Below are 24887 nucleotides of genomic sequence, written 5' to 3' on the forward strand. Positions count from 1 at the left end.
TAAGAGATTGTTTTATAACTACCAGGAAAAGGGAGTCATTCTCCCGGTAACTCAGACCAGGAGGAAGATCCAACAGGCCTGGGGAAGGGAGTCATTTCCCTGGGTTTTTTGAGGCTGAGATCAAATGCTAGTAGAAAGAAGGCATTCTCCTGGCACACCGAGAAAGTATTATTTAAACCTTTGTGGCATGCGGAAGGGAGTATTTGTATTTTGTAGGCTATCTGAGACTGAACACAGGGAGAAAGGAGGCATTCTCCTGGCCCACCAAGTAAACATTGTGTGGAACATTGAAGGGAGCCATTCTCCTGGGACCAGAACAGTACTGCTTTATTCCTTATTCCTTAGTTTATAGTGTAAGGGACAGAAGCAAGGTTTTCTTGACGCAGGATGGTGGACCATTTTACTTTAAGGGACATCCTGACAGTTACCTTAGATCTTTAGTTGAGGCAAGGAAACTCATGTTAGGCATAGGGAAAGAGAGGTTTTCTCTTGCTTTATTATTTAATAAAAGTCTTTAGCCTCAAACATGCCTCATTTATGTCAGAGTCCTTCTTCTGCACCCTTACAGCTTCCTCATGCCAAAAGGTATCTTTCTTCTAGATTGCACTGCCAACCTGGTATCCCTTTACACCAGACCTCCTTACCCAGGGCATGAGACCTTGGGGGTCTCTTTGACAGCCAACTACTGAAACCCTTATTTCAACTCTTGTGCTCAGAAAACAGTGCTACTGCGTGACGCTACTACTTTCTCTACCCATCGATTCTTTTCCTTCTGTCAATGTCCTCAACTTGGAAAACCACACTCTTTTCAACATATGCAGACCCTCCCCCATCTCTACCTACTGTCACAATTCTAGCAGTGGAAGGAACACCCAAAACCCACCACAAACTCCTGTCCAAACTAGCCAACCTACTCTATGAAATTTGTAAATATGTAGATACTGACCTAAAGCTCTCAACTTAAAATTGTTGTAATCTTCCCCAGTCCCTGTACCTGGGATGTTCCTACTCTTATCCCTTAACCATGCTGCATATGTTATTCAATACACTAATTCTCCTTTGTAAAGGAAACTTTTAATTGGACTGCCTGTGTTCTCTGTTGTTGCCCGATTTGTAAATCATTTATGTTTGTAATGGCACCCTGGTCTTAAATACAAATATTCACTCCTCCAGATCCCCGTCTCCAGACATCCAAACAAGCAACCTACACAAAGATCAACAGTCCTACAATACACCTAACTTCAATTACACCCCACTCATCAGTCACCACCAGACCTGTATTCACACAGCATTTTATCACTACAGAGTGTCGAGAAACATACTTCATCAGGTACATAACCTACCCACAACTTCATTGGCTTCCTGGGTGTGCACATCCCCACAGATCACAGCATTCAACACATCACCACACTGGTGAAGCATTGCAGTAATCCATATGGACTATTAGAAATTAACCCTCTAGGCACACTGAAATTCATCGAACTGTTCCTCTGCCACTTCCATAATCACAACTGATGTTCAAGCCTTTTACCACATCTATGATATTATATGATATGGCATTTATAACGCGCCTATACCATCAACCTATCACCAGCACAAAATGGACGTTTGAACTCAGCACCATTGGTCTGTCTAGAGCAGGGAGTACACTTGATTGATTTGCCTATCCAGATTGTGACACGGTCAGGATACTGACCTTGTCCAGAGGAGATGGGAACCCCTCTCAGCCTAGAGCGGGAGGCCTACCAACCACCCCAGAGGGAGACCATGGCAGTTGGGAGGGCCCCAGTTTATGTCCCCATTTGCAAGTTTGTTCATGTGCAATACCAAGTGGCCCACGCCAAGCCTATGGTCCAGTTGCTTGCAGAGAACCAGCAGCACCTCACAAGGAGACTCCTAAACATGCTGGTGGAGAAAGAAAACCAGTGAAAAGTTAGATAAAGACCCAACTTCCCCATAGGCAAATGTATGCAACCAGCACAGCAAAAGGGTAAGCAACAGAGAAAGGAGTCAGATCTCCTATGTGGCAGTCCTCAAAACCGCACACCTCATACCAGCCTAAGGACACCAGAGGGGTAGGACAGGACGGGCCCCCTAGACAAGCAGGGAATTAAAAAAAGAGAGCATATCGCTCCAACGGACTATGCTTAACTTAAGTGCAACTGTGTCTCAATACCCTAACATGAACATGAACCTGAACACATTCTAGCAGCACGGCAGCTCCACTTTGAGAAAAGGGGTTGGGCTTAATCTGCATTTTTAAACATTCTATACATCTGATCCCTGCTGGGCAGGGATGACAGGGTCACATTGGCCAGGGTCTGCAAAATGATCAGGGGAAAGGAATTGGGTTAAAGGAGGCATGAGGAAACAGGAAAGTGTGGGTTGTTTGGGTTAGGTCAGAAGAAGTGGAGTTAGCAGACTAAGAAACCAGCAAGTGGAGTGGATGGTGGAGGAGATTATTGGAGCAGGTGAGGCATTGGTCAGGGGGTGCAAGTGGCTGCATTGTAAGTGTGTGTGAATGTGAACTGTGAGAAAAGGAGGGTGTTTGAGCAGAAGGTGGGGTGGAATAGTATGAGTGTGGAGGAAGGAGTAGTAGTGTGGAGGAAGGAGTAGTAGTGTGCAGGAGGGAGAAGTAGTGTGGAGGAGGTAGTATTAGAAAGTAACTACTAACATCAAATGGTGATGGCAAGATTTAGAATGAGCAAGAGAGGAGGAGGACGCCTCAGGGAGTAGGAGCGATGGGGGGGTAGAAGGAGGAGAGCAGTAAAAGGAGAACATCAGGCAGTGGGAGGCAGAGGAGTATGTGGGCTTCATAGAAAGGAAACCCAATAGTGCAGAGTGTCTGGAAGGCACAATCCAATGCTCCTTTTAGAGTACTAACCACTGGAGTAGGGACAGTCTATGATGTCCTTGACAGAGTTTAGACATAATATTCACTTCTAGTACCAGTAAGAACATAGACAGAAGAGTGGAATCTGCGCTATATACTACCCTGCGGAGTAGGAATGCCTGGGCGGGGCAGGATTGGTGCTTTAATTAGACGAGAGAGAGAGAGAGAAAGACAGCCCTAGGGCCATGAAAAATCAAATAAAAATCAAACCATCTCCGAGACTCTGAGTATTTCTTCTAACAACTGTGACACAATACCGTAGATAATTTTAGCCAGTCCCTCTTTTTATTCTTCCTTCCCTGATAGGTGCAGGAACAGAAAAACATTTCTCTATGTGTCCTGTGGACTCCTTCACGATATGCATTTTTCAAACACCAAAATAAACACATAAAACAACAAATAAATGATTAATCTTACTTGCAGCAATATGATCTGATTTATTTTCTGCTCACGGGTGTAGAGCTCCATCTGGCTATACAAATTGGAGGTATCTCCCCCATAACTATCACTTTGGCTTCCAATCAAGGACCATGGGTCGCCGGGACTCTGCTTTGCTTCTTCTACTTCCTCTTCTTCTTCCGGTCCAACTGTTGACTGAATCTCTACAATCTCTTTTCGAACCTAAAATCAAATAGGAGAGGTAACCAACTGTATCAGTTTCTGGGTGTGAGGAGGAAGTGAGTGATTCATGTAGAAAGGGCATTTAATAATGAGGGCTTCTTTTATTTCAATTCCGTATTTTCCAACTAGATGTGAACATACTTACCAAAACATACTTCTTATAAAGTCTGCCTGGGAATAGCCCCTGCTTTGAGACAATTCAAATAAAAATCACTAAACATGAGTTTAAAACAATGCTGGTTGGATCACCTCGAAAGAGGCAGTAACTCAGGGGAACAGCGATTTAGGGTCATGTTATGCCATTCATTGATGTTTATTAGCATTCTATCACCACCACTTTACCCATTTTCCTTGAAACAGTCCTTACTTAATGAGGGTGAGGGCATATATTGGACGAAAGGCAAAACAATACGTTTTTACCTCACGACTAGGCCCTACTCATATCCGATCATCACTGTGTGTATGTATGTGGTTTCCTTTGGCAAATACTTAGCCGAGAGGCAACAGAGTGCTGCACAATAGTTGAGGGATGAATCAATCTGAAGTCTTGCTTTTCTGTCTTCTAGAGTTATGCACCTCATTTAACCTTGATCACACCACTTTTCTCCTTTGTCTAGCTAAGTTTAATTTAGTTTGTTTTGCAATGCAATTACTGGATATTCATTTTAATAATAGATGCTGCAGGGGGCTTTTCTAAAATGAAGGCTTGCATGTATAAATTAACACCTTTATGCAGAGCACACAGCCCACAGTGGGTTTTCTTGGCACTAGGGGTATAACACAAAATGCGAGACCTGCTGAGGGTCCCCCTCAATCTTGGCAATAAAGAATGGGCCGTGCCACAGTCAGGGCAGCCTAGACCACAACAAGTGTGCAATGCACATGCGGATCATGCTGCTGCAGGGGCACGCGCTGCACTGGGTCAAAGATGTAAGTATGTGTTTTGATCAAACCTTAAATCTTTTGCCTAGTGTAGAAACAAGGAGGCTGGCTCCTGAGTCCTGACACCCAAATGTACCAGCCAACTAAGTTGATACCATAAGAAAACATGTTCATGCTGGCACTGCCAGTATGTGACAGCATTGTGATGTATGGACATTTTCTTGTTGGCTTTGCCCTTAATGCCACTATAAATATCCTGGCACAGGAAGAAAACATCCTATTGCTGCTGCACCCAGCACCACCATGTAAGAATACTCTTCTAGTTGGCTTTGGTCTCAAAGTCAGTAAAACATGCAACGCTACAGTAAGCAACCATTTCCTTGATTGGCTGCACAATGCCTCCACGCACCAATTAAGAACACTCATGTTGACTTTGCCCTTAATAACCGTAGAAGATGCAGTGTTTGGGGCGTGGGTTAGCAGGACACTAATAGATGTCTCTGTGATAGCCTCTGAATGCATAGGGGACCGTTAAGCTAGTATGTCCGTCCTGGGTGGGCGCTGAGTGGAAATGTGCATACCTGCTAGTGTCTGAATGTGAGGGGCTTGCAGGGATCCTGCAATATCCCAGACGGAGCAGCAGATGGTGGTTTAAACAGCCTTGGCGAGAACTGTAGTTTCCACATCAACATGAAGTCCGTTTTATGGGCTTGGGGCGCTGGGTGGAGATCCTGATGCTGCCCAGTATACTTGGATGGGGAGCGGACCCAGCATCGTTTGACATTCACAATCCTGTCGCGGCTGACCCTGTGTCATCAGCACAGTCCCAGGTCACGATGGAGGTACCATGCGCGAGGTCCGTGCTGAGAGTCCTTAGCTTTTGAATGGGGCTTGCCAAGTCAAGACAAACGAGGCAATTGTGACCCACTGAGACTGAGGTGGTCGCCAGGGTCGGACTGGACAATACAATTGTGTCGGGCACCAATGGAAAAGTGGCCCACAGCTGCAAATAGATATTCATCTTTTGTGACACTTGTTGAATAGTACCGAAGGGGGAGTTTCTTGATAAAATGTGATGCAAATTGTGCCTTTTAAAGAACATTCATACAACAGCACTGGTCAAAACTATTACCTGTGTATTGAAGTAACTCATCAAACTGGCCCACCTTGGCCAAAAGAGCTGTCCTCTTCGACCCAAAAAACTGGCCGACACCAGCATTTTGGTTTTTGATTCGCCCATGAGCCTATTAACCTATAGGCCAGTCAGAGCCCAGTGGTCGGATGTAGATCTATACATCGATCACTGAAGTGAAGTGCTGGAAAGGTGGCGGTTTTGATTCCCAGTTCCGGTGTAGCAATTTTGCGACTGCCAGTGTTGGGAAAGGAGACAGTTTAGTTTCTTCCTGAAATGCTGCTGTGATATTTAACAGCTGTAATACATTGGGTGGTCGACTACAACTGGCTGCGGGATGGGAGTCTACTGATACTAGATCTCAGTGAGTTGCTGGTGGAGTTCTGGGCAGGTGCCACTGGTGGGGACTTGAAATGGTCTGTCACTGAATAACAGCGTGATATGGCGAAACAAGCCAAGCAGGGGAGATCCACAGACATTGCTATGATTCTGCAACAAGATAAAGGAAAGAAATCGGATTCGCCATCTATCTTGGGATCTGATACTTCCGGGGGACAACCTGATCGGGGTTACTGGCCACCAACCTTGATGTTGAAAATCTGCTGGTGGATATCACAAAGGAATTAAAAAGTGGAATGGAAGAACTTTCTACCAAAATAGTGGCACTGAAACAGATAGAAGAGGTGAAACACTGCATAGAAAAAGCTGAGATGGCCGCTTGCAAACAATCGTATGAAACTTGACACGCCTGAATGAATTGGAAGCAAAATATAAACTCCTTCAAAATAAAACAGAAGATGCTAAAAATTGCTCCTGGAGTAACAACATCAAACTGCATGGGATCCCGAGTTCAGTGTCCGATGGCAACCTAAAAGGCTTTGAGCAGAGGTTGTTTCTGTCATTATAGGAGCTGGAGTAAGGAGTAAATAAAGAACATGATCGGACTCACAGACTGCGCTATAGCAATCCGTTTAGACCAGATCTTCCGCCTGATGTCCATACTAAAGTGCATTATTACTTGCTGGAGGAGAAAATCATGACAGTAATACAGAATTAGTCATCAATACTTTTTTAAGGCTCCTCAATCCAAATTGTTTAACGATTTGGCCACTACCACCCTTGTGAAGAGGAGATCACTACAACCTGTAACATCCTTGTTGCGTGAAAGAAAATAACCATATCAATGAGGAATCCCAGCATGCTCCTGTTCTCCTATGACAACAAGAAATGGGCAATTATGAAAGTTGAAGCGGTTGAGGACCTATTGGTTCCGGAAGATGGGCCAAAGTCTGAGGATCTTGTTACCAGAAGGGATTGGAGACGGGACCCAAATGTGGCTAAACAACAATGCAAAATGTAGTTGAAGGTGGGGATAATGCGTTAGACTGCGCCAATGAAAGGCAGTGGCTGGCTTTGCCTCTACTGGGGATGGATGGCTCTTGTGAGGTTGGCATCGGGGAAGGAGACACAGACAATAGATTCAAGGTCTGACAAAATGTTATATTAAAGAAAAAGTCAGGATTGATTAAGGTCTAACTTGCTCTTTACTAAGGTGGGATTTCCCTACCTAAAGAATCAAAAGGAAAGTCTGTGTCAGACAGTTCAACTGAAGAATCTTTCTGTGTACAAATCCTATGCTAGCCCTCAAAAGTAAAACAAAAATAATGTGCAGGGATGTCAACCATAAACTAAACAATGTTCTAAACAGAAAGGTCTGAGCTATTTCCAGCTCAGGCCTATTCTTCAGCCCATATGTCAATAAACATAATGTTCAATTTACCTTCCGGTGGACTTGAATGAAAATGTTCCATCTTTTAATACAGGTCAGGATGTTCATTCCTCAAGTTCAATGTAGTTGCAGTGCAAAACGTCTCAGGACTCCCTTCCCCAAGTTCAATATTAACAAATGTCACAAAATTGAGTATCTCGAGGCTTTGTCCTTTAGATGACGTTTCGCCAATTCTTTACAGTTCAGGGTTCGCCTCACCAAACATTGTATGCACTAATGATAGTTTTCCTCTTTAACACAACAGCAAACTTCCTTGTTGGTTTATATGCTTCCCTGGTCTTGGCGCAGTTGTCAGACCGCACGGTGCACCCTTTACAGGTCACGCAACCAGGAACTTCCAGGTTTCCTTGAGTAATTCAATATTCAGCCAAACTCAGAGCCTTCTATTCAGTACAATTTCTCATTTGCTTTCAGTTCATTGCTTAATAATAGTAACGGTACTGTTTTTTATCATTCAGCGTTCAAAATGGATAGACTTCTGGCTTTCCTTTGACTTGGATATTCAATAGGTGCAGGTTTTATATATTTCATTCAGTTCAGTATTCAAAAAATGTATCTTTGACAAGTTTCTTTCAATTCAATGTTCAATAAGAATAACCTGCTGGTTTCATTAAATTTATTAGGCATTAAGGGCAACGTGGCTTATTTCATTCCGTTCATCAATTAGTAAGTGCAACTTTGCTCGTTTCATTCATTGCATTCAGTTCTGCAATTAGCAAATGTAGCTTTGCTTGTTTCATTCACTTTAACAATTGGTAATTGCAACTTTGCTTGTTTCATTCGGTTTAACAATTGGTAATTGCAACTTTGGTTGTATCATTCAGTTCAGCATTTAATAAAGACAACTTAGCCATTTTCATTCAGTTCATTATTCAATAAACGTAGGCTTGTTTTATTTGGTTTGCATTCAATTCGATGTTCGAAAAATGCAACTTGGCCGGTTTCAGTTAATTTCCATATTCATTAAGGGTAGCTTTGCCGTTTTCTTTCAGTTTAGTATTCAATAGTATAAATGTTGCAGTTTTCGGGGACCGCAAAGTTATGCGTGTTCCCTTGGAGCGCTCAGGTGTTTTTAGTGTCTCCTTTCTGTGCGGTTTACCCCAGCCGGAAAAGCCTGTTCGCCGGGTACATTATTCCACCTCTTCTGGCACTCGTGTGCAGCTTTGCCTCCCTATCCCGACAGCTTCTGCTGCCCGCCTTCCCTTTCGAGGGACCTTATCCCTGCAGAGTCCCACCAGCAGGACTGTTCCCGACTTTCAAAATACTTGCGTGAGCAAAGCCAAACTATTATAAAGGTTTCTAAAAGTTACCAAACTTTTAAAAGTGTGAATAGGGGGCAGGAAAGTACTACTGTAATTCACCTCCCGATTTCCGATTATTCTTGGGACTTGGCAGATCTTCAGAAGCGTGTCGAAGGTTGCATTTCCTGCTTTCAGCCCCAGTCCCAATCAGCCAGGGGTTGCAGGTTCAAGCACTTCTCCGGTCAGAAACTATTGTTGATGCAAGGTCCCCAGGATGGAGAATGCAGAAGAACACAATGCAGGGTCTCTCTCAGCAGAGGACTGGGTGCAGGAAAGCGGTTTCGGACAACAGCCACGATGCACGCCGACACAGGGGAACACACTTGTCGTGGCCGGACACTGCCTCCTAACTCAGGTCCCCTTGATGCAGGAACCACAACATTTGGGAGGGACGAGTCCAGTAGCAAAAGCTGTCGATCCCCAAAGTTCTGGGCAACAATGCAGAATGGCAATGTCTACAGCGCGGTAGCCCAAACTCAGAGCTGGCCAGCCACTGGGGATTCCAGGAGCACTTCCGATGGATCTTCCTCGCAGGACAACGTACTGACGTCAAGGGTGATTGTTTCGACCACCTCAAGGGTCAAAGCTCCTTCACAGGACTACTGGAGACCACTAGCCAGGCAGGGCTCTCCCAAGACAGCAGCAGAAGTTGGTCGCTAGGCCTTCTTAGAACACGTCTCTGGTCAACTCACTCGTCTGGCAGCAGGACAGGATACTTGGCTTCTCCAGGAAAATCCAGGATCTCTTTGGGGCATGGAAGTATGACTCCTCTTCTTATCCAAAGGCAGGTGAGTGCTTGGACTCAGCCCTTCAATGGCAAGATCTGCCCCACTCATGCACACCAGCAGTGATTCAATCAAGGACCACTGTGGGTCTCATGCAAGCATGCACACCAGCCATTCAGGCACCAGTAAGTGGATTGGGACCAGACAGTCCCAGGCCCCTTCCTGGGAACACACACACATGACATGCACTAGCCTGCGAAAAAAAAGGAAGTGCATGCCCTTAAAAGGAATTTCCTGACTTGACCTGAAATGAAGCAAGATTAATTTATGAACTGATAGCTATTGAAAAAGGCCTGAATAAAGAAGCAGAACTAAGTACGTTCTGGACTAATTCAATATATCACGATCACACCACCTTCTGTACATAAAATAACAACATTTGTTGATTACTTAATTATTCAGAGCTGCTCTGGGACTTAGGGCTACTCCTTCTGTGACCGCCCCTACTGGTTGCTCAACCGGGATGGGAAAGTTATCAGTTCTACGGGAGGATACAAATACACAAACACAGAATTAGCAATTTGCTAATTCTCCAATTACACATTTAGCAGAATGCATGAATATTCATATCTGATATTCTTATAAGCAATATGCAGCCACATTTCGACTATATAATACTCCAAGACAAACCCAAACTCTTAATTCTGGCATTAAGCAGATTAGCAATCAACTGCCTTTCAAGCATATACTCACTTACATATAATGAATCTTCAAGATGGCGCTCTGCTATCAAATGCTAGAACTAGTCAGACACACAATTAGTCCTCTTTTGCTTTCCACCAGGAATATCTACATGACAACATAGGAAAGCTTATTTACCATAATCGAGAGGCGAGGACAATCGATTACTGACGGAAAAACAGCAGGTACCGCGACTGTGCCGTTATTGGTTAAGTGCTAGATTTAACAGGAGAGGATTATTTTCTGCCTAACAATTCTTTATAGTTCTCATCTAATATGTATTAAGATACCTGACTTATAGGCACTACTCACGACTCATAATTCACTAGTGATATCGATTTCATTTTTTTAGCGCCACATTGTTAGGCAGAAGAGCGCCCCATCTGTTTCCCAGAAAGGAAACAGGATTATCAAATATACATATTGATTCAAGATCACAATACCACGCAATCAACAGGAACTAACTAACTAACATGTTTATGTAAGTATAAAATTGGACCTAGAGAACGATCCACACTAGCGAATCACTCAGATGCTTGTTTCAGTACTGATTCAACCTTTTATATCCACAGGACATAGATATGGAATTGTCTATTTAGGACATAAGGTATACGTACAAACAGGGCAAACCACAGCTGTGATACCCTGATACGGTTTGACATAGATCACAGTCCTAGTAAATACCACACACTGTCTCTCTCCCCCTATATCTGGCAGATGGCACATCATAATTTATGGAATCCCACTATTTAATTAAACACTAATGGGCACCGTAGATGTTGGCTTGCAGTCAGGCAGCCACTCGGCGTGATCACACTGGGAAAGATCCTCTATCATGGCAGAGATGTAAGGTACTTATGTTAGAAGCTAAGAAACTGGCTTCATTGTATAACAGGCGCAATCTAAAATTTAAATTTATGTCTTTTCTGTTCCCTGTGTTTTGTATATCTTTCTCTCCATCTCCATTTTATCTAATGACAACGCATTTAAATATGAGAAAGAATTGAATAAAAAATTATGCCTATGCACCAAGGCTATCTTCGACCTGTGATATAATAGACAGTACGCAAATGTCAAAAATATATTGTTTATATATAAATTGAGCACAATACTTACTACACAATAACTGGAAGTAATAAGGCCTCATTACAAGTCAGCCGGTCCGGAAACAACGGTGGCAGTAAATCCGCCGCCACCGCTGTTTCCGGACCGGCTGATTCCGAGTCCTGCAGGCAAGAGGTGTCACTCCCGCCAGGTCTGACCTGGGGGAAGTAACACCACCCACCTGCAGGCGGACATGGAAACACGGCTCTATCATAGACGGAACCAGTGTTTCCATGGTCCCCATCCCCATGGAGTCCTCTAGGACTCCATGGGAATGGGGCTTTACAGAATTCTGCCTCTAGAATTACCGGGTCACCGGGGTTGTAATGCCCCGGTGATTCCGGCAATCACAGATGTGGAATGGAATGACCGGTCCGGCGGCAGCCTGCCGTTTTTTCCAGCACGGCTACCGCCGGACTCGTTATGAGGGCCACAGTGTCTTATGCGAATGTATCAACTGTGAACTATAAGAAGAGCCCTGAGAAAGAGAATTATTTAACACGATTTGGCTCACCTCGGGCCCAAGTGGCTCCTTTCAGGTTTTAATGTGCGGCTCTGGTTTGATATAGGCCACAGACTCTGATTTTACACATTAATAAATAAGGTTTGATCTTTTGTTTCGAACTTTGCACTTTTTGATTGCACATAATGCTGCATTTGAATATTTGGCACATGTGAGATTTAAACACTTGTTTATGTTTCTAAATTCTGCGGAAGGCTAGGGGAGCTTCCTAAACCATGTTAAATCCCTTGCGACATAGGCAACATTAACTTGGCTTTACGCATTGATCAGGTGGGCACACCCCAGTTTCTTTGTTTCAATATTTAACTAAGTGACTGTATATATATTTTATAGTGTTATGCCTTTGTGATATTACCTGCGTGCAGCTAAATTGCTTTTCTCATTCTTTATCATCCCCCTGGTCCTCTTTCATCTTTCATAGCTGATCTAGATTACCTTCTTTCTCATCTTCTTCCACTGTCGTCTCCTTTTGTGCTTCTTAGTGATTGCAATCTTCACCTTTCTACTAAACACGCTTCCTTGCAGTAATGTCCCCTTCTAAATTTGTTCCATTTAGCTCAGCTCTCCACTCCTCCCTCCCATATTTCGGGTTTATCACTTGACTTAATCTTTACCTCTTTTTCTCTTGAGACTCCTCTGGTCGCCCAGCCTACTTATCTATCCGGAGAAATTGGAGATCGGGGTGGGCAACTCGGTACTTATGAGGTATAAAAAATGTATAATGTGACACAGTTCTGTAATATCTGTAGTGTGGTTTATTCCACAGATTAATGCAATAGTACAGCCGACACGTGTTTAAACATTCTAGTTGTTTTCAAGACTGTTAACAGTGTGAATATATTGAAATGTTTGACTATATTATCACAACAAAACAAAAACATAGTTGTTAGCATAATCACACAATATCAATGCATACACCGGGAATTGTACATGAGCAAAAGATATTGAAATACATACATACAGAATACCCAAACATACTGCATTTTAGGACAGAGACGGGTGGTCGATTCAAATGCGTGTTCCATACATAAACAACAATAGAAGAACAAAACAGAAAACCAAAATTGGCAAAATAAACAATAAGGATCAATAATGTAAAAATCAACCTATTGTAACTTGATTGAGTGATTGAGATGTAAACTGAGTGGTTAAACATGCCATTGCGATGTGCGACCCATAGGAATAGCTAAGAATTAGAACACCTTGAAGTGCAATTGGATGCCAATTTCTCAAGAGTGTTGGAGCATGCTCTGTTACGTGATCTGAAGTGTCGCTAAATGGATAGAAACTAGAGGGAGTGTCATATAGTGAGAGAGTGTACCACAAAGAAAACATGCAATGGTTTGAATTTAGCTTACCCTATTCTGAAAATTCTCAAAGTTAGGTCTGAAAAGCAAGTGATTCGCTGTGTCAATTGAGACCATGATGCCAACAATCCAAAGACATGGAAGAATTATTGTTATGAATGAGGGTACACACTCAAAGACATACCTTAGTGGGATAGCTAGCATCTATGAGAGAGGTAGCGTGGAATATGGTTTTGAGCTTGCAGTCCAGGCTTAAATGCCAGTTACCTGCAGCATGGACAAAAGTTTGCCATGAGATACAAAACGTTAATGGGGAGCACATCCTACCTTATGGTGGTGAACATACAGAGAAAACGGCAACAGCAAAGTCTAATGGCGGTAAGCTGTTGTCGATATAAACAGTTCAAGGTCCATGTGCATAGATGCCATAGCCAGTCAGGGTGCTAAAGTGAAAAACGCACAAAGAGTATAGTTCAATTGGAGTGAAGAGTATCTAGGTGCAAGCTCACCTATGTCAAAATAGAGTCCAGAATGAATTAACTACTAATGATATATGCGCTTGAAAATTCCAATAAAAATACAATCGCCATTCTAAGATCGCAAAAATCTTTTTTTCTACCCATGTAGACCCACGGAGGCCATTCCCTGATTTATTATTGAACTTGAACTCACAAATCACCTAATGTTCCAGACACATGGACGGTTCCTCAGGTTACCTTGTGTATCGCCAAACTCTGTTTGACATTGCAGATTGCTGCGCAGTGTCCTATTGGACGTTTACTTTACCCTTAGATAGCACTACTGGCCACGTGCCCATTTTATTGGTTCAAATTTACTTTTCTTTTAGTATATTCAGCACTTTTCTGATGAGCCCGCTCATTTCCCATATATTTCTGAATGACCCACTGTTATTGCAAAGCTACAGATTACTTACGGTCATTCACTATCACATTGTTATGCAACTTAATGTTCTTACCTAACTTACTGAGTCTCATCATAGCGTTATTTTAATTGAAAAACTGATGAAGAGTAAACGTCACTCGCTAGTGACGTTTATGCGTCTTTTGTATTTGTTTACATATGACGTTGCGCGTAATGATACGCGCGACGTCATCGCGTTCACATCACGGGCCGCGATACAACGGCCCAGTGGCTTTATTTACGGTTTCTGGAAATTAACGCGTCCTTCCAACTCGTACATGGGATTCAACCCGGGACTGCTCATCAGAAAATCCTAACATTGGTAAGAGCTTCTTGTCTCTAAACTTAGAAACATAATAACAGCAATGCCTATTGGGGCAAGATGTGTATACTTGACGCATGACACGTGTACATTAGTTTGTGTTATTTTATTATTAAATTCGTTTCTGGTCATACATTGTGACATAGGTGGGCGGTATCCTGAAGATGATTTGAGTTCACCTCTGTGTGCCCTGATTTTTGTGCTGTTAGAATGGCCATCGTATTTTTGAAGCGCATATATCATTAGTAGTTAATTCATTCTGGACTCTATTTTGACATAGGTGAGCTTGCACCTATAGACTCCTCACTCCAACTGAACTATACTCTTTGTGTGTTTTTGACTTTTAGCACCCTGACTGACTATGGCATCTATGTACATGGACCTTGAACCGTTTATATCGAAAACACCTTACCGCCATTAGACTTTGCTGTTGCCATTTTCTAGGACCCAGTTAACTTTTTGAATCTCATGGCAAACTTTGTCCATGCTGCAGGTGACTGGCATTTAAGCCTGAACTACAAGCTTAAAACCACATTCCACGCTATCTCTCTGATAGACGCTAGCTATCCCACTAAGGTATGTCTGAGTGTGTACCCTCATTCATAACAATAATTCTTCCATGTCTTTGGATTGTTGGCATCATGGCCTCAAATGACACAGCAAATCACTTGTTTTTCAGACCTAACTTTGAGAATGCTCAGAATAGGGTAAGCTAAATTCAAACCAGTGTATGTTTTCTTTGTGGTACACTCTCTCATTATATGACACTCCCTCTAGTTCCTATCCAATTAGCGACACTTCAGATCACGTAACAGAGCATGCTCCAACACTCTTAACTTTCTTTATTATTTTTATAGTAAACAAGTACCCAACTGGTTATACAATTCCCCCCACCCACCTCCCCAACAATTGACTCACAACTTTACAATCATTGTTAGCTTTCACTGTCAAGTTCACAGATATGATACCACTTCAAGGTTTCGTAACGTCCACATAGGGGGCAGTTCTTCACATAGCCCTCTTCCACCGTAGCTACTTGGGAGATGATTCAGGGGATTGCACTACTTGCGTCCTGTCCATTTGATACTGTCTGAATGGAGGCCAATAATGAAACCGTCGGCTTGTACTTGGGAGTGTTGAGGCAAACATAGCTTTCCTTCGTTCGCATAGGACCATGCAGTCCAACCACTTAGCAAAAGTGTGGGGGGGGGGGTTGCCTTCCCCCACGCTCTGGCCACTAGGTGTCTTACTATCACGGAGGCCATGCCCAGCAACTTTTTTTCATTGCGGGTACTCCCTTCAATCAGTGCTAGCAGCCACAGCTTTGGTGCGTATGTACACGCCGGCGGCAACATCTCAGACATGGCTGCCTCTATACTGCCCCAGAAGGTTCTAATATTGGGGCAGCTCCAGCTCACATGATAATAGTCTGCTTGGTCTGTACCACATCTTTTACATGTAGATGGCCTGCCAGGGAAGAACTTGCTGAGAGTGAGCGGAGTATAGTAGACCTGATGGATACATTTATAGTGAAGCAGCCTGTGGCGGCAGTTATGGGAGATATATCGGGTTTGAAGGCAGATGGCTTTCCATTGTTCTTCACTTAGTGTTTTCCCCAGAGATGCCTCCCATGCAGTCCTGTACGTTTGCTTCTGTACCACTCGCCCGCTCCTCACAAGATTATAGATGGTGGAGACCAACTTTCCAGTGGATGTGGGACGAACTATGTAGCACTGAGCCGGTTGGAAGGCCGGGGCTTGTGGAAAGTCAGGCCATTTGGCCCTTAGCATACTCTGCAGTCTATAATAATGAAGTAGTGTAACTGCATCAGTCTCACCCCTAGTACTTAGTTCATCCCACTGTACAAGCCGACCCTCCTGCACCAGATCCCAGAGGGCTTGTATTCCCAGCGTTCGAAACCGCTCTCTGAAAGACCACTCATGTGTGAGTGGGAGTCCTACCACAATAAACACTGGCAGCTCCGGTACAAAGTAGGGGGTGGTTTGCAGTGCTTGGTTTATTCTTTCCCAGGCTCTACACGTTATCTCCACTGGTTGGATCTCACCCTTCGGGACAGTGTCTCTCTCACCCCACAACATACCCATTAGATTATTCGGGTAATTAATGGCCTTAGCTAGCAGGGCATGCAGGGACTCTGGGCTGGGAGAGTACCATCCAGATATGTATTGCGCTTTGGCAGCTAGTTAATAGAGATACATGTCGGGATACTCCAGGCCACCCATTTCATATGGCCGTGCAAGAGTGCCGTGCAAGAGTGCCATATGCGATCCTGGGTTGTTTTCCCGCCCATACCAGTCTCGTCATCAATTTCCAGTACCCAACAGGGTGCCACATCGGGACATTATTATATATGTACAGAGGTTTATGAAGTAATAACATTTTTGCAAGTGTGATACGAGCTGCCTGGGAGATAGGGAGCCTTATCCACACTTCTACTTTCTGTTACAGGCTTTCTAACGTTGTGACATAATTGTCTTTATATACCTTATCCCAGTCAGTAAACACCATAACACCCAGGTAGCGTATGCCCTCCGGGCACCAGCGGAATTCATTTCCCACATCAGCTTTTCGTACTACAGGAGTTAGTGGGAGGACATCAGATTTCTCCCAATTTATCATGATCCCCGATAAGTCCCCGAACCTGGTCACTTCTTGCATTAAAGGAGTTAGGTTTAGGTGGCCGTGTTTAACGTACAGAAGAATATCGTTAGTATATAAGGATATAATAGAGAGGTGCGTGTGTGCAAAGATCCCTTTCTGCGCAAATATGGCACGCTAGCGGTTCCATTGCGAGAGCAAACAGGACAGGGGAAAAGGGGCATCCCTGTCTCGTGCCTCGTGTGGGGTATATATGTGTGGAGATGGAGCCGTTTGTGTATATTGCCGCCCTTGGAGCCGAATATAATAGAATGACCCATCTGATGTATGTCAGACCTAGGCCGGAGCGCCAGAGTACTTCAAAAAGGAAAGGCCACTCGATAGAGTCAAACGCCTTTTTCGGCGTCCAAGGCCGCTACAGCAATTGGTATGTCCGGGTTAACATTATGCATAAGGGTGAACAGGCGACTAAGATCATTCTGAGTAGAGGGCCCAGGAATGAGCCCAGCCTGATCTGGGAGGACTAGGGCCAGCATATGAGGGAGTATGCGCTCTGTGAGTATCTTGGCCAATATCTCATCAGTATTGATAAGCGAGAGCGGCCTATAGGATGAGAGTCGCAAGGGGTCCTTTCCAGGCTTCAACAGGACTGTAATTAACGCAGACCTAGTAGACTCTGGAAGGGTGCCATTGGCCAGGGCGCTGTCATACATAGCGAGGAGATGAGGGACGACCAGGTCCGCATATGCCTTATAAAATTCAGCTGTGATTCCGTCCAGGCCGGGAGCCTTCCCGTTGGGGAGTGACTTTATGGCCATGCGGATCTCCTCTTCTGTAATAGGATCATTAAGGGCGCTCCCCTGTTCCGGGTCCAGCCACCCCAGAACAATTTCATCTAGATATCGCAGCAATATGTCATGTCCGGGTGCGGCCCGCGATGTATACAGCCGATCATAGAATTCCCAGAATTCTTCATTAATCCCTCTAAGGTCTCGAATGAGAGTCCCATTTCGACCCTCAATCTCCGCTATGCTGGTGGAGGGGCGCTTCCTTCCAACAGCCCAGGCTAGTGTCTTACTTGGTCTATCGCCCTCCCCGTACTTGGCCGCTAGTATTGGGTCCCCTAAATATCTATCCTCCTCATTTGCTAGTTCACAAAGTTTCTCCCTATGCGGTCTCAGCTCCCGACGGAGCTCAGGTGTGTCCTGTGTGCTCTGCTGCTTTTCCCCCTCTCTTATAACGTCCTTAAGCTTTCTCATGGATCTCCTCAACACCTCAGCAACCCCCCCTTCCTTAGATATACAGCATCCGCGTATATATACTTTAAAGGCCTCCCAGATCATGCCCGGGTCTGCGACTGGCCCTTCATTGGTTTGGAAAAACTTATCTATGTCCTTTCCTATCTCTGTCCGGAATGCTACGTCCCCAAGGGCGGATGCCCTGAAGCGCCAGCGAAGCTGGCTGGATGGACAAGTTGTGGGACTGAATCTGACCAGTACTGGTGAGTGGTCAGACAGAGTCCGGGGTAAAATAGTCACCTCTGTTACCGCTCTGAGTATAGAAATTGAGGACATCACATAATCTATCCTAGATGAGCTCCCGTGCACCCCTGAGAAAAACATATACTCCTTATCCCTAGGATGCAGGGTACGCCATATATCGAGTAGATCATGCATCTGTGAGATGCTAGACCACGCCTTAGCTGCTTGAGGAAGGGTCAATTGCGTCGTCAAAGCTCTATCTATGTCTAGTGTAAGAGCCAGGTTGAAATCTCCCACCCATGTCATTTCATACCCGGGGAACCTATGTAAGTGACTTGCGCATTGATAAAAGAACCCTGGGGAATCTGTATTTGGTGCATAAACGTTTATTATCAGGAGCCTAATTCCCAGAATCTCACCCGCCAGTATTAAGTACCTCCCCTCCTCGTCCCGGATTTGTTTGTGTAGTCTGTATTGTAATGATCTGTGAATATATGTAGCAACCCCTCTGGAATGGGAAGTATAGGAGGTGCCATATCTATGGGTGCCCCATCCAGCCAGCCCGGGGGGGGGGCATGCCCTTGTCTAAATGAGTCTCTTGTAGACATAGTATATTCACCCCATGATTTCTACAATAGTTAGATATGAGTCGCGCCTTCTTTTGGTTGGTCATCTCTCTAATATTCCAAGACATCACAGACACATTAGTCCCAGAGTTACTTCTTACTACGGTCGGGGCCATCTAACCGGCGTGAATTAAACCTCACATTTCCCCCCACAAAGTGGACATACATCTTGAGCTCTTTATCACTTTGATATGGCAAAGACATACTAATCACAGTGAACTTCTTAGATAAAATTGGAGTATTACACCCCGAACTAGTGTAACAGTTAGGCCAGCGCTTTGGCCTCCCCCCTCCCCATTTCCTCCCATGCCAGAAACAAGAACTTACTGGCTCCCGCACCAACCCCCTTACCTTAACAGAAACCATAGTCAACCTAAACAATCCGCAGTGGCTGCGGTTTGTGGAGTGCTAGCGGCGGGCAACAAGCTCCACATGGTTACAGCCACCAAAGCATCGCCACTGAGCCCTGCTCAACCAGGTCTGAAGCCTGATTTAGATAGTTAAGAAGTAAACACTTTGGAGGGCATCCTGGCGTCATGCATTTTCAAGGACTGCGTGGGGGGGCCCCGGGTGCGTCGCCAGGATCAGGCAGGTTCATTGCAAACCTCTCTGCAGCTTCAGGGGTGGTGAAGAAGGCTGTGGATCCATTATGCTGGACGCAGAGCTTGGCTGGGAATAGCATTGCGTATTTGACTCCTTTTTCCGCAGGGTTGCCTTAGCTTCCTGGAATGATTTTCGTTGATCTTGTACTCCTGGACTGAAGTCGGGGAAAAGCCGGACTACGACGGATTCCCAGCATAGCTCCCCCTTCTCCCTGGCAGCCCTAAGGATAACGTCTCGATCTCTGAAATTAAAGATCCTAGCTATCATCGGGCGTTCCGGAGCTCCCGGGGGTGGTCGAGCTGTCAGAGACCGGTGGGCTCTGTCAACCATAAACATTGCTGTAAGCTGAGGATTGCCCAGTATTTCCATTAATAATGTTTCGACAAACTTCTCCATATTGTCAATGGCAGTCGACTCAGGAACACCAAGTATCCGAAGATTATTTCGTCTGGAGCGTCCCTCCAGATCCTCATTCTTAGCCAGGACCTTCTTCACTGTGTGCTTCATTTCAGCTATTTCTCGCTGAAGAATGGCAACCTTGTCCTCGCTATCTCCAATCCGCTGCTCTGCTTCAGACATACGCCCACACAATGTATCTATTTGCACCACCGGTATGTCCACTTTACATGTTAAAGCGTCAATCTTTGCCCCTAGGTTGTCGGTGCTACTCTTTAGGGCCAGCAAAGTTTGTTTTAGGGTCACTACATCTTATTGGGACTGGGGTTGGCTTGCAGAGGGTGTTGGTGATAAACGGGCCTGTTCCGAGCGAGCAAAATGATCCATCCTGGCTTGCCGCTTGGTATTTACCATAGTGATACCGCCTTCGGTGTGGTACTCCACTGCAGAGTACTGTTTGCCTCTAACCAGGGGTCAATGTTGTCTCAGCAGAGAGAAGGGACCCAACGCACAGCTTTGTGCAACAAGCTCCGAGGACTGCCATCCGCCAAGAGCCCGGGTCCATGTGAGTTCAGGTGCTCGTACGTCCCTGCGAACCTTCACCTTCCAGGGTCCATAGTACCAGCGTATTGCCCTTCCCAGTAATGTTGCCAAAGTAGTTTCTTGACTTTGTGCTTACCAGTATATGCCCCTGGGGCCGCACCCTGGGGCTGCTTAGTAGCCTACCAGGGGTTAATCCCCTCCAATGGGTGCTCTAACTGCAAACAGGATGGGCCATCTCACATGGGCACGGGAGCCCGACCCAAGTAGAATGTCCAGGTTCGAAGTGGTGGCGGGAATCAACAGTGTCCCCCAGAGCCCAAGGAGCCGATATCAAAGCTCTAGGATGTAATGGTGGGGTCCATTGGTAACCCTGTAGGTTTTCCCTCTCCACCGATGGCCCCTATGTCAGAGTGCCGCCCGCCCCGGACAGCCACCACCGTCAAGAATCCAAGCAATAAAACAGTGTCCTTATGGCAAAAACAGAGGCTCCAGCCGCTGCCTTTCTTAAAATTGCCTCAGTATCCCCAGCACTCTGCGGGACAGGGCACCCGCCCTGTTTCGATCCATGCACGCCGAGACACGGGAGGTCACTCCAACCCTGAAACAGCCCTTCCAATACAATTTCTAGGCAAGGAGAGGGGGTTCCACTGCGAGTGCCAGAGGCCCAGGATCAACTCGCCGTGCTATGTATGTGTCATGATGCCTACCCCCGGAGCACCAGGACAGGCCCAGCACCCCCGGGAGCAGGCATCATGCCTTTGGGTAAAAGCCCAGCGGCCCCTAATAGGGGCTCTTTGGACTTTGTCCTGGCGCCTTTGGCGCCAGGCTCATGTTGGACATCAGTCCTGGCGCCATAGGCGCCAGGCTCATAAAAGAGGGTGTTTGGTGCACTTACCTGACGCAGACCATGCTGCATGAAGCCTCAAGCCAAATGAGGCTTAGGAGGGACTATTTTATCAAAGGAACTATTTTACTTGGGTGGGGTGGGGACCGTGGAACAATACTTACCTGGAACTTCTTCCAAGGCTATTTAAACCACGCCCGGACTGCCACACGTGCTTCGCTCTGCATCTAGCAGCTGAATGCTCACCGTGCCTGCTCCTGGATCTTGCCTCCAGCCACGACCGCCTCGATCTTGGGATACCTGAAAGGAAGGAAGGGAAGAGAAAAGGTGAAAACCAAGAACTTAATCTAACTTCCTACCTGTGTCTGGAACCATCACGCCATTGATCCTGAAGATAGACATTCTTTAAAAGCATCGCGCTACTTGTTGCAGCGCCGCACATCACTCACCTGCCTCATGGGCTCTTCACTATCCACCGCGACCTTCTGGGCATTCCGCAACATCTCTGCACCTGCAGGGGAGAAGAAGAGACAAAAGGTGAGCAGGAGGAACAAATGAGGAAAGCCTCATTTTCCGTCACAAGACTTACCTGGCCATATTTGACGGAACCACTCCTCATTTCGGGTCGGCGCCACTTCTTGGCCTGGTACCGCACCCCGGCCCCTAAGGGGAAAAAAGAAAGACATTACTATAGGGATTCAAAGACATTTAAAGGGATCATTTTATCACAAACTCACCTGAGTTTATCTCCGGCAATATCCCTCGAAGCATCACTTCCACGCTGCACCTGAAAATAAGGACAGATCGCAGGTTAAGAAAAGCAAACAAAGAGAAGACTCTACTCTGGAACTTTTTAAACAGCATACTTCTGGTATTTCGCCTTCCGAAACCAGTGAAGTAACTGGTCAAATACGCGCCCCTGCACCAGAAGCAGGATGGAGAGCTCATCCATTCAAACATTAAGGTGAGCCTTGATTGGGGATTTCGGAGGTGGTCAGAGAAGAGCAAAGGGGAGGTGGGAAGCAATCACAATACTCTGCAGTCAGTTAATCCCCTTTCTCCACCTACAGGGCCAGACAAGCCAGATTTGGGGGTCCAGTTCAGTCGGTGTTTCGAATCCTGCGCATCACGCTTGAAGAGGTCACAGCAATCCAGACCAGGTGAGCGCCTCCGTGGGAGCCAGGTCAGCGTTACAGAATGTTAGGACCGCCACTCAGCACTCTCCCCCCGTCGCGGGCGGCCGATAGCAGCAACTCTCGAGTTCCGGGCAGCCATTGGCTTTAGGTCTCGTGGTCAGCTGCAGCGAGTCCCTCGGGAAGGCCGGGGGAGCAGGCAGCCGAGCCCAGCCGCAGCAATCAGTGGCGTCTCCAGCCAGGGAATGCAGGGGAAGGACACTGTTCGCTCCGGCGGTCCCCATCCACGATTCCTCCAGCCACTTAGCCCTCTCCCTGGTTAAGCCCTCGGAGGGGGGGGAATTGGAGGCCGAGATCCGATCCGCCGTTGACTCTGCAGGTCGCTGGTTTCTGCAGGCGGGGGGCACCACTCCGAATCGGGCAGGAGCACAACATCCCTTCCGCACCTCGGGGGAGGATCGGGCTGTAGGCTAGTGCCCCCAGCAGAGCCCGGAGAAGGTGTTCAGGTGGAGCCCCTCCCGGCGCTAATCCGACAAGGTGACAGGAGCCATTCACTCAGTATCACATCAGCCTGTGGGGGGGCAGGCAGTAGGGTTGCATATGCAGGATATTCCCCATCTCAGTCTTCGCCTTCATATATCATTGCAGCGCAGCCCGGGGGCCAACGTTGTTCGGGTCTGCATGACCAGCGTGGCAGCAATTTCACGCGGGCACCCTTCCACCGCTTCACTCCAAGTGTGCGCACAGGGCCGTGGCCCACCTACGACCGCACTGCTCCTCCTTGTGCACCGACGCCACCAAGTTTGGGCTTAATGTAACCCAAAGTGTTCATAATTCCGAATATGAGCTCCAAGGGTCGAGCTGGGACACCAGTACGCAGGATATTTGTCAGGATATAAAAGCCGTTCCCGGAGCCTCTCAGGCAGCAGCCATTTTCTAAGCTGTGCAACAGCGCCCCCATGCTCCAACACTCTTGAGAAATTGGCATCCAATTGCACTTTAAGGTGTTCTAATTCTTAGCTATTCCTATGGGTCGCACATCCCAATGGCATGTTTAACCACTCAGTTTATATCTCAATCACTCAACTGAGTTACGATAGATTGATTTTTACATTACTGATCCTTATTGTTTATTTTGCCAATTGTGGTTTTCTGTTTTGTTCTTCTATTGTTGTTTCTGTTTGGAACCCACATTTTAATCGACCACCCGTCTCCGTCCTGAAATGCGGTATGTTTGGGTATTCTGTATGTATGTATTTCAATATCTTTTGCTCATGTACAATTCCCGGTGTATGCATTGATATTGTGTGATTATGCTAACAACTAAGTTTTTGTTTTGTTGTGCTAATATGGTCGAACATTTCAATATATTTGTACTGTTAAAGGAATGGTTCGGTCAAAAATTTGTATTGCCCCTACGGGTCGGCCATGTGTTTTTAAGCCTAAGTCGCTCGATTTTAGAAAAATTTCCTATGGACCTTACCCGAGTTTTCGTCCATTAAACGCACGTGAAAACAGGCATCAGGGAGCTGCCATTTTGTGATAATCCTATCATTTCCCCCCCATCGCCCTGGCTGACCTGCTTTTGCGGCACTAAATCATATCCCCCGCCCCTGAGCCTGTCATCAGCAGATGCGTACCGCCCATTTTACAACACCAAAGCACGTCTCGTGTCAACATTCGCTGCTCTACAGCTAATGACGTGTCGCCATGGAAATGGCAGGACGCCTCTTTCCTCAATAAGTATAAACAGACCGTTTCACAACACACAGCAGCAGATTTTCGATTCCATTCCTCTGTCTGTGTTACTTTGAGTATTCTGTGACTCGTTTCTGTGCTCTGGTCAGCTACCTTCGTTGCTTGTAGCCCGTGTGAACAGATACCAGTACCACCGCTATAAATTATTTTAGTTTGTTTAACACACAATGGCTACAATAATGCCCTACATGTACGAGCCCGAGTATACCGAGGAGGAACTACTGGAAAGGGAAACACGCGAAAACGATGGGTCTTCGGACGGCAGTTGGGAGGACGATTCAACAGCTGAAGAGCCGGGACCTAGTCGCACGGACAGTGTTTCCACGTGGTGCACATGCAATCGGTGCAAGCTAATGCCAACCGAGGACGAGAACTGCTGCTGCTGTGAAAACTCGGGATGCGTTGCCTACATTTCAGAAGACGAGTCACGACCGCAATGCATCACCGAGCTGCCAGACTTCCGGGCAGCCTGCCTCACATGGTCCGTGTTGAGGATAATGATGGTGCTTATGCACGAACTTCGCGCAACGGTTTGTCCTCGTAATCCGAGTAACGAGTAAGTATACTCTGATTGTCATGCCACTCCTATTTCATGGTCTTCTACTATATCCAAAATTACATAT

The 24887-nt window shown here is 45.9% G+C and overlaps 1 protein-coding gene across 1 annotated transcript in view; it reads right to left on the minus strand.

The window, feature by feature from the left end:
* CFAP43 (cilia and flagella associated protein 43) overlaps nt 1-24887 on the minus strand; it is a 1012780-nt gene that overhangs the window by 317819 nt on the left and 670074 nt on the right. The window contains exon 23 of the mRNA XM_069611745.1: nt 3311-3514. Coding sequence (XP_069467846.1) covers nt 3311-3514 — 204 coding nt within the window. The remainder of the gene's footprint in view (nt 1-3310; nt 3515-24887) is intronic.

Source organism: Ambystoma mexicanum, chromosome 8 (assembly GCF_040938575.1).
Source record: "Ambystoma mexicanum isolate Mex_15411 chromosome 8, UKY_AmexF1_1, whole genome shotgun sequence".
In the NCBI taxonomy this organism is placed as follows: domain Eukaryota; kingdom Metazoa; phylum Chordata; class Amphibia; order Caudata; family Ambystomatidae; genus Ambystoma; species Ambystoma mexicanum.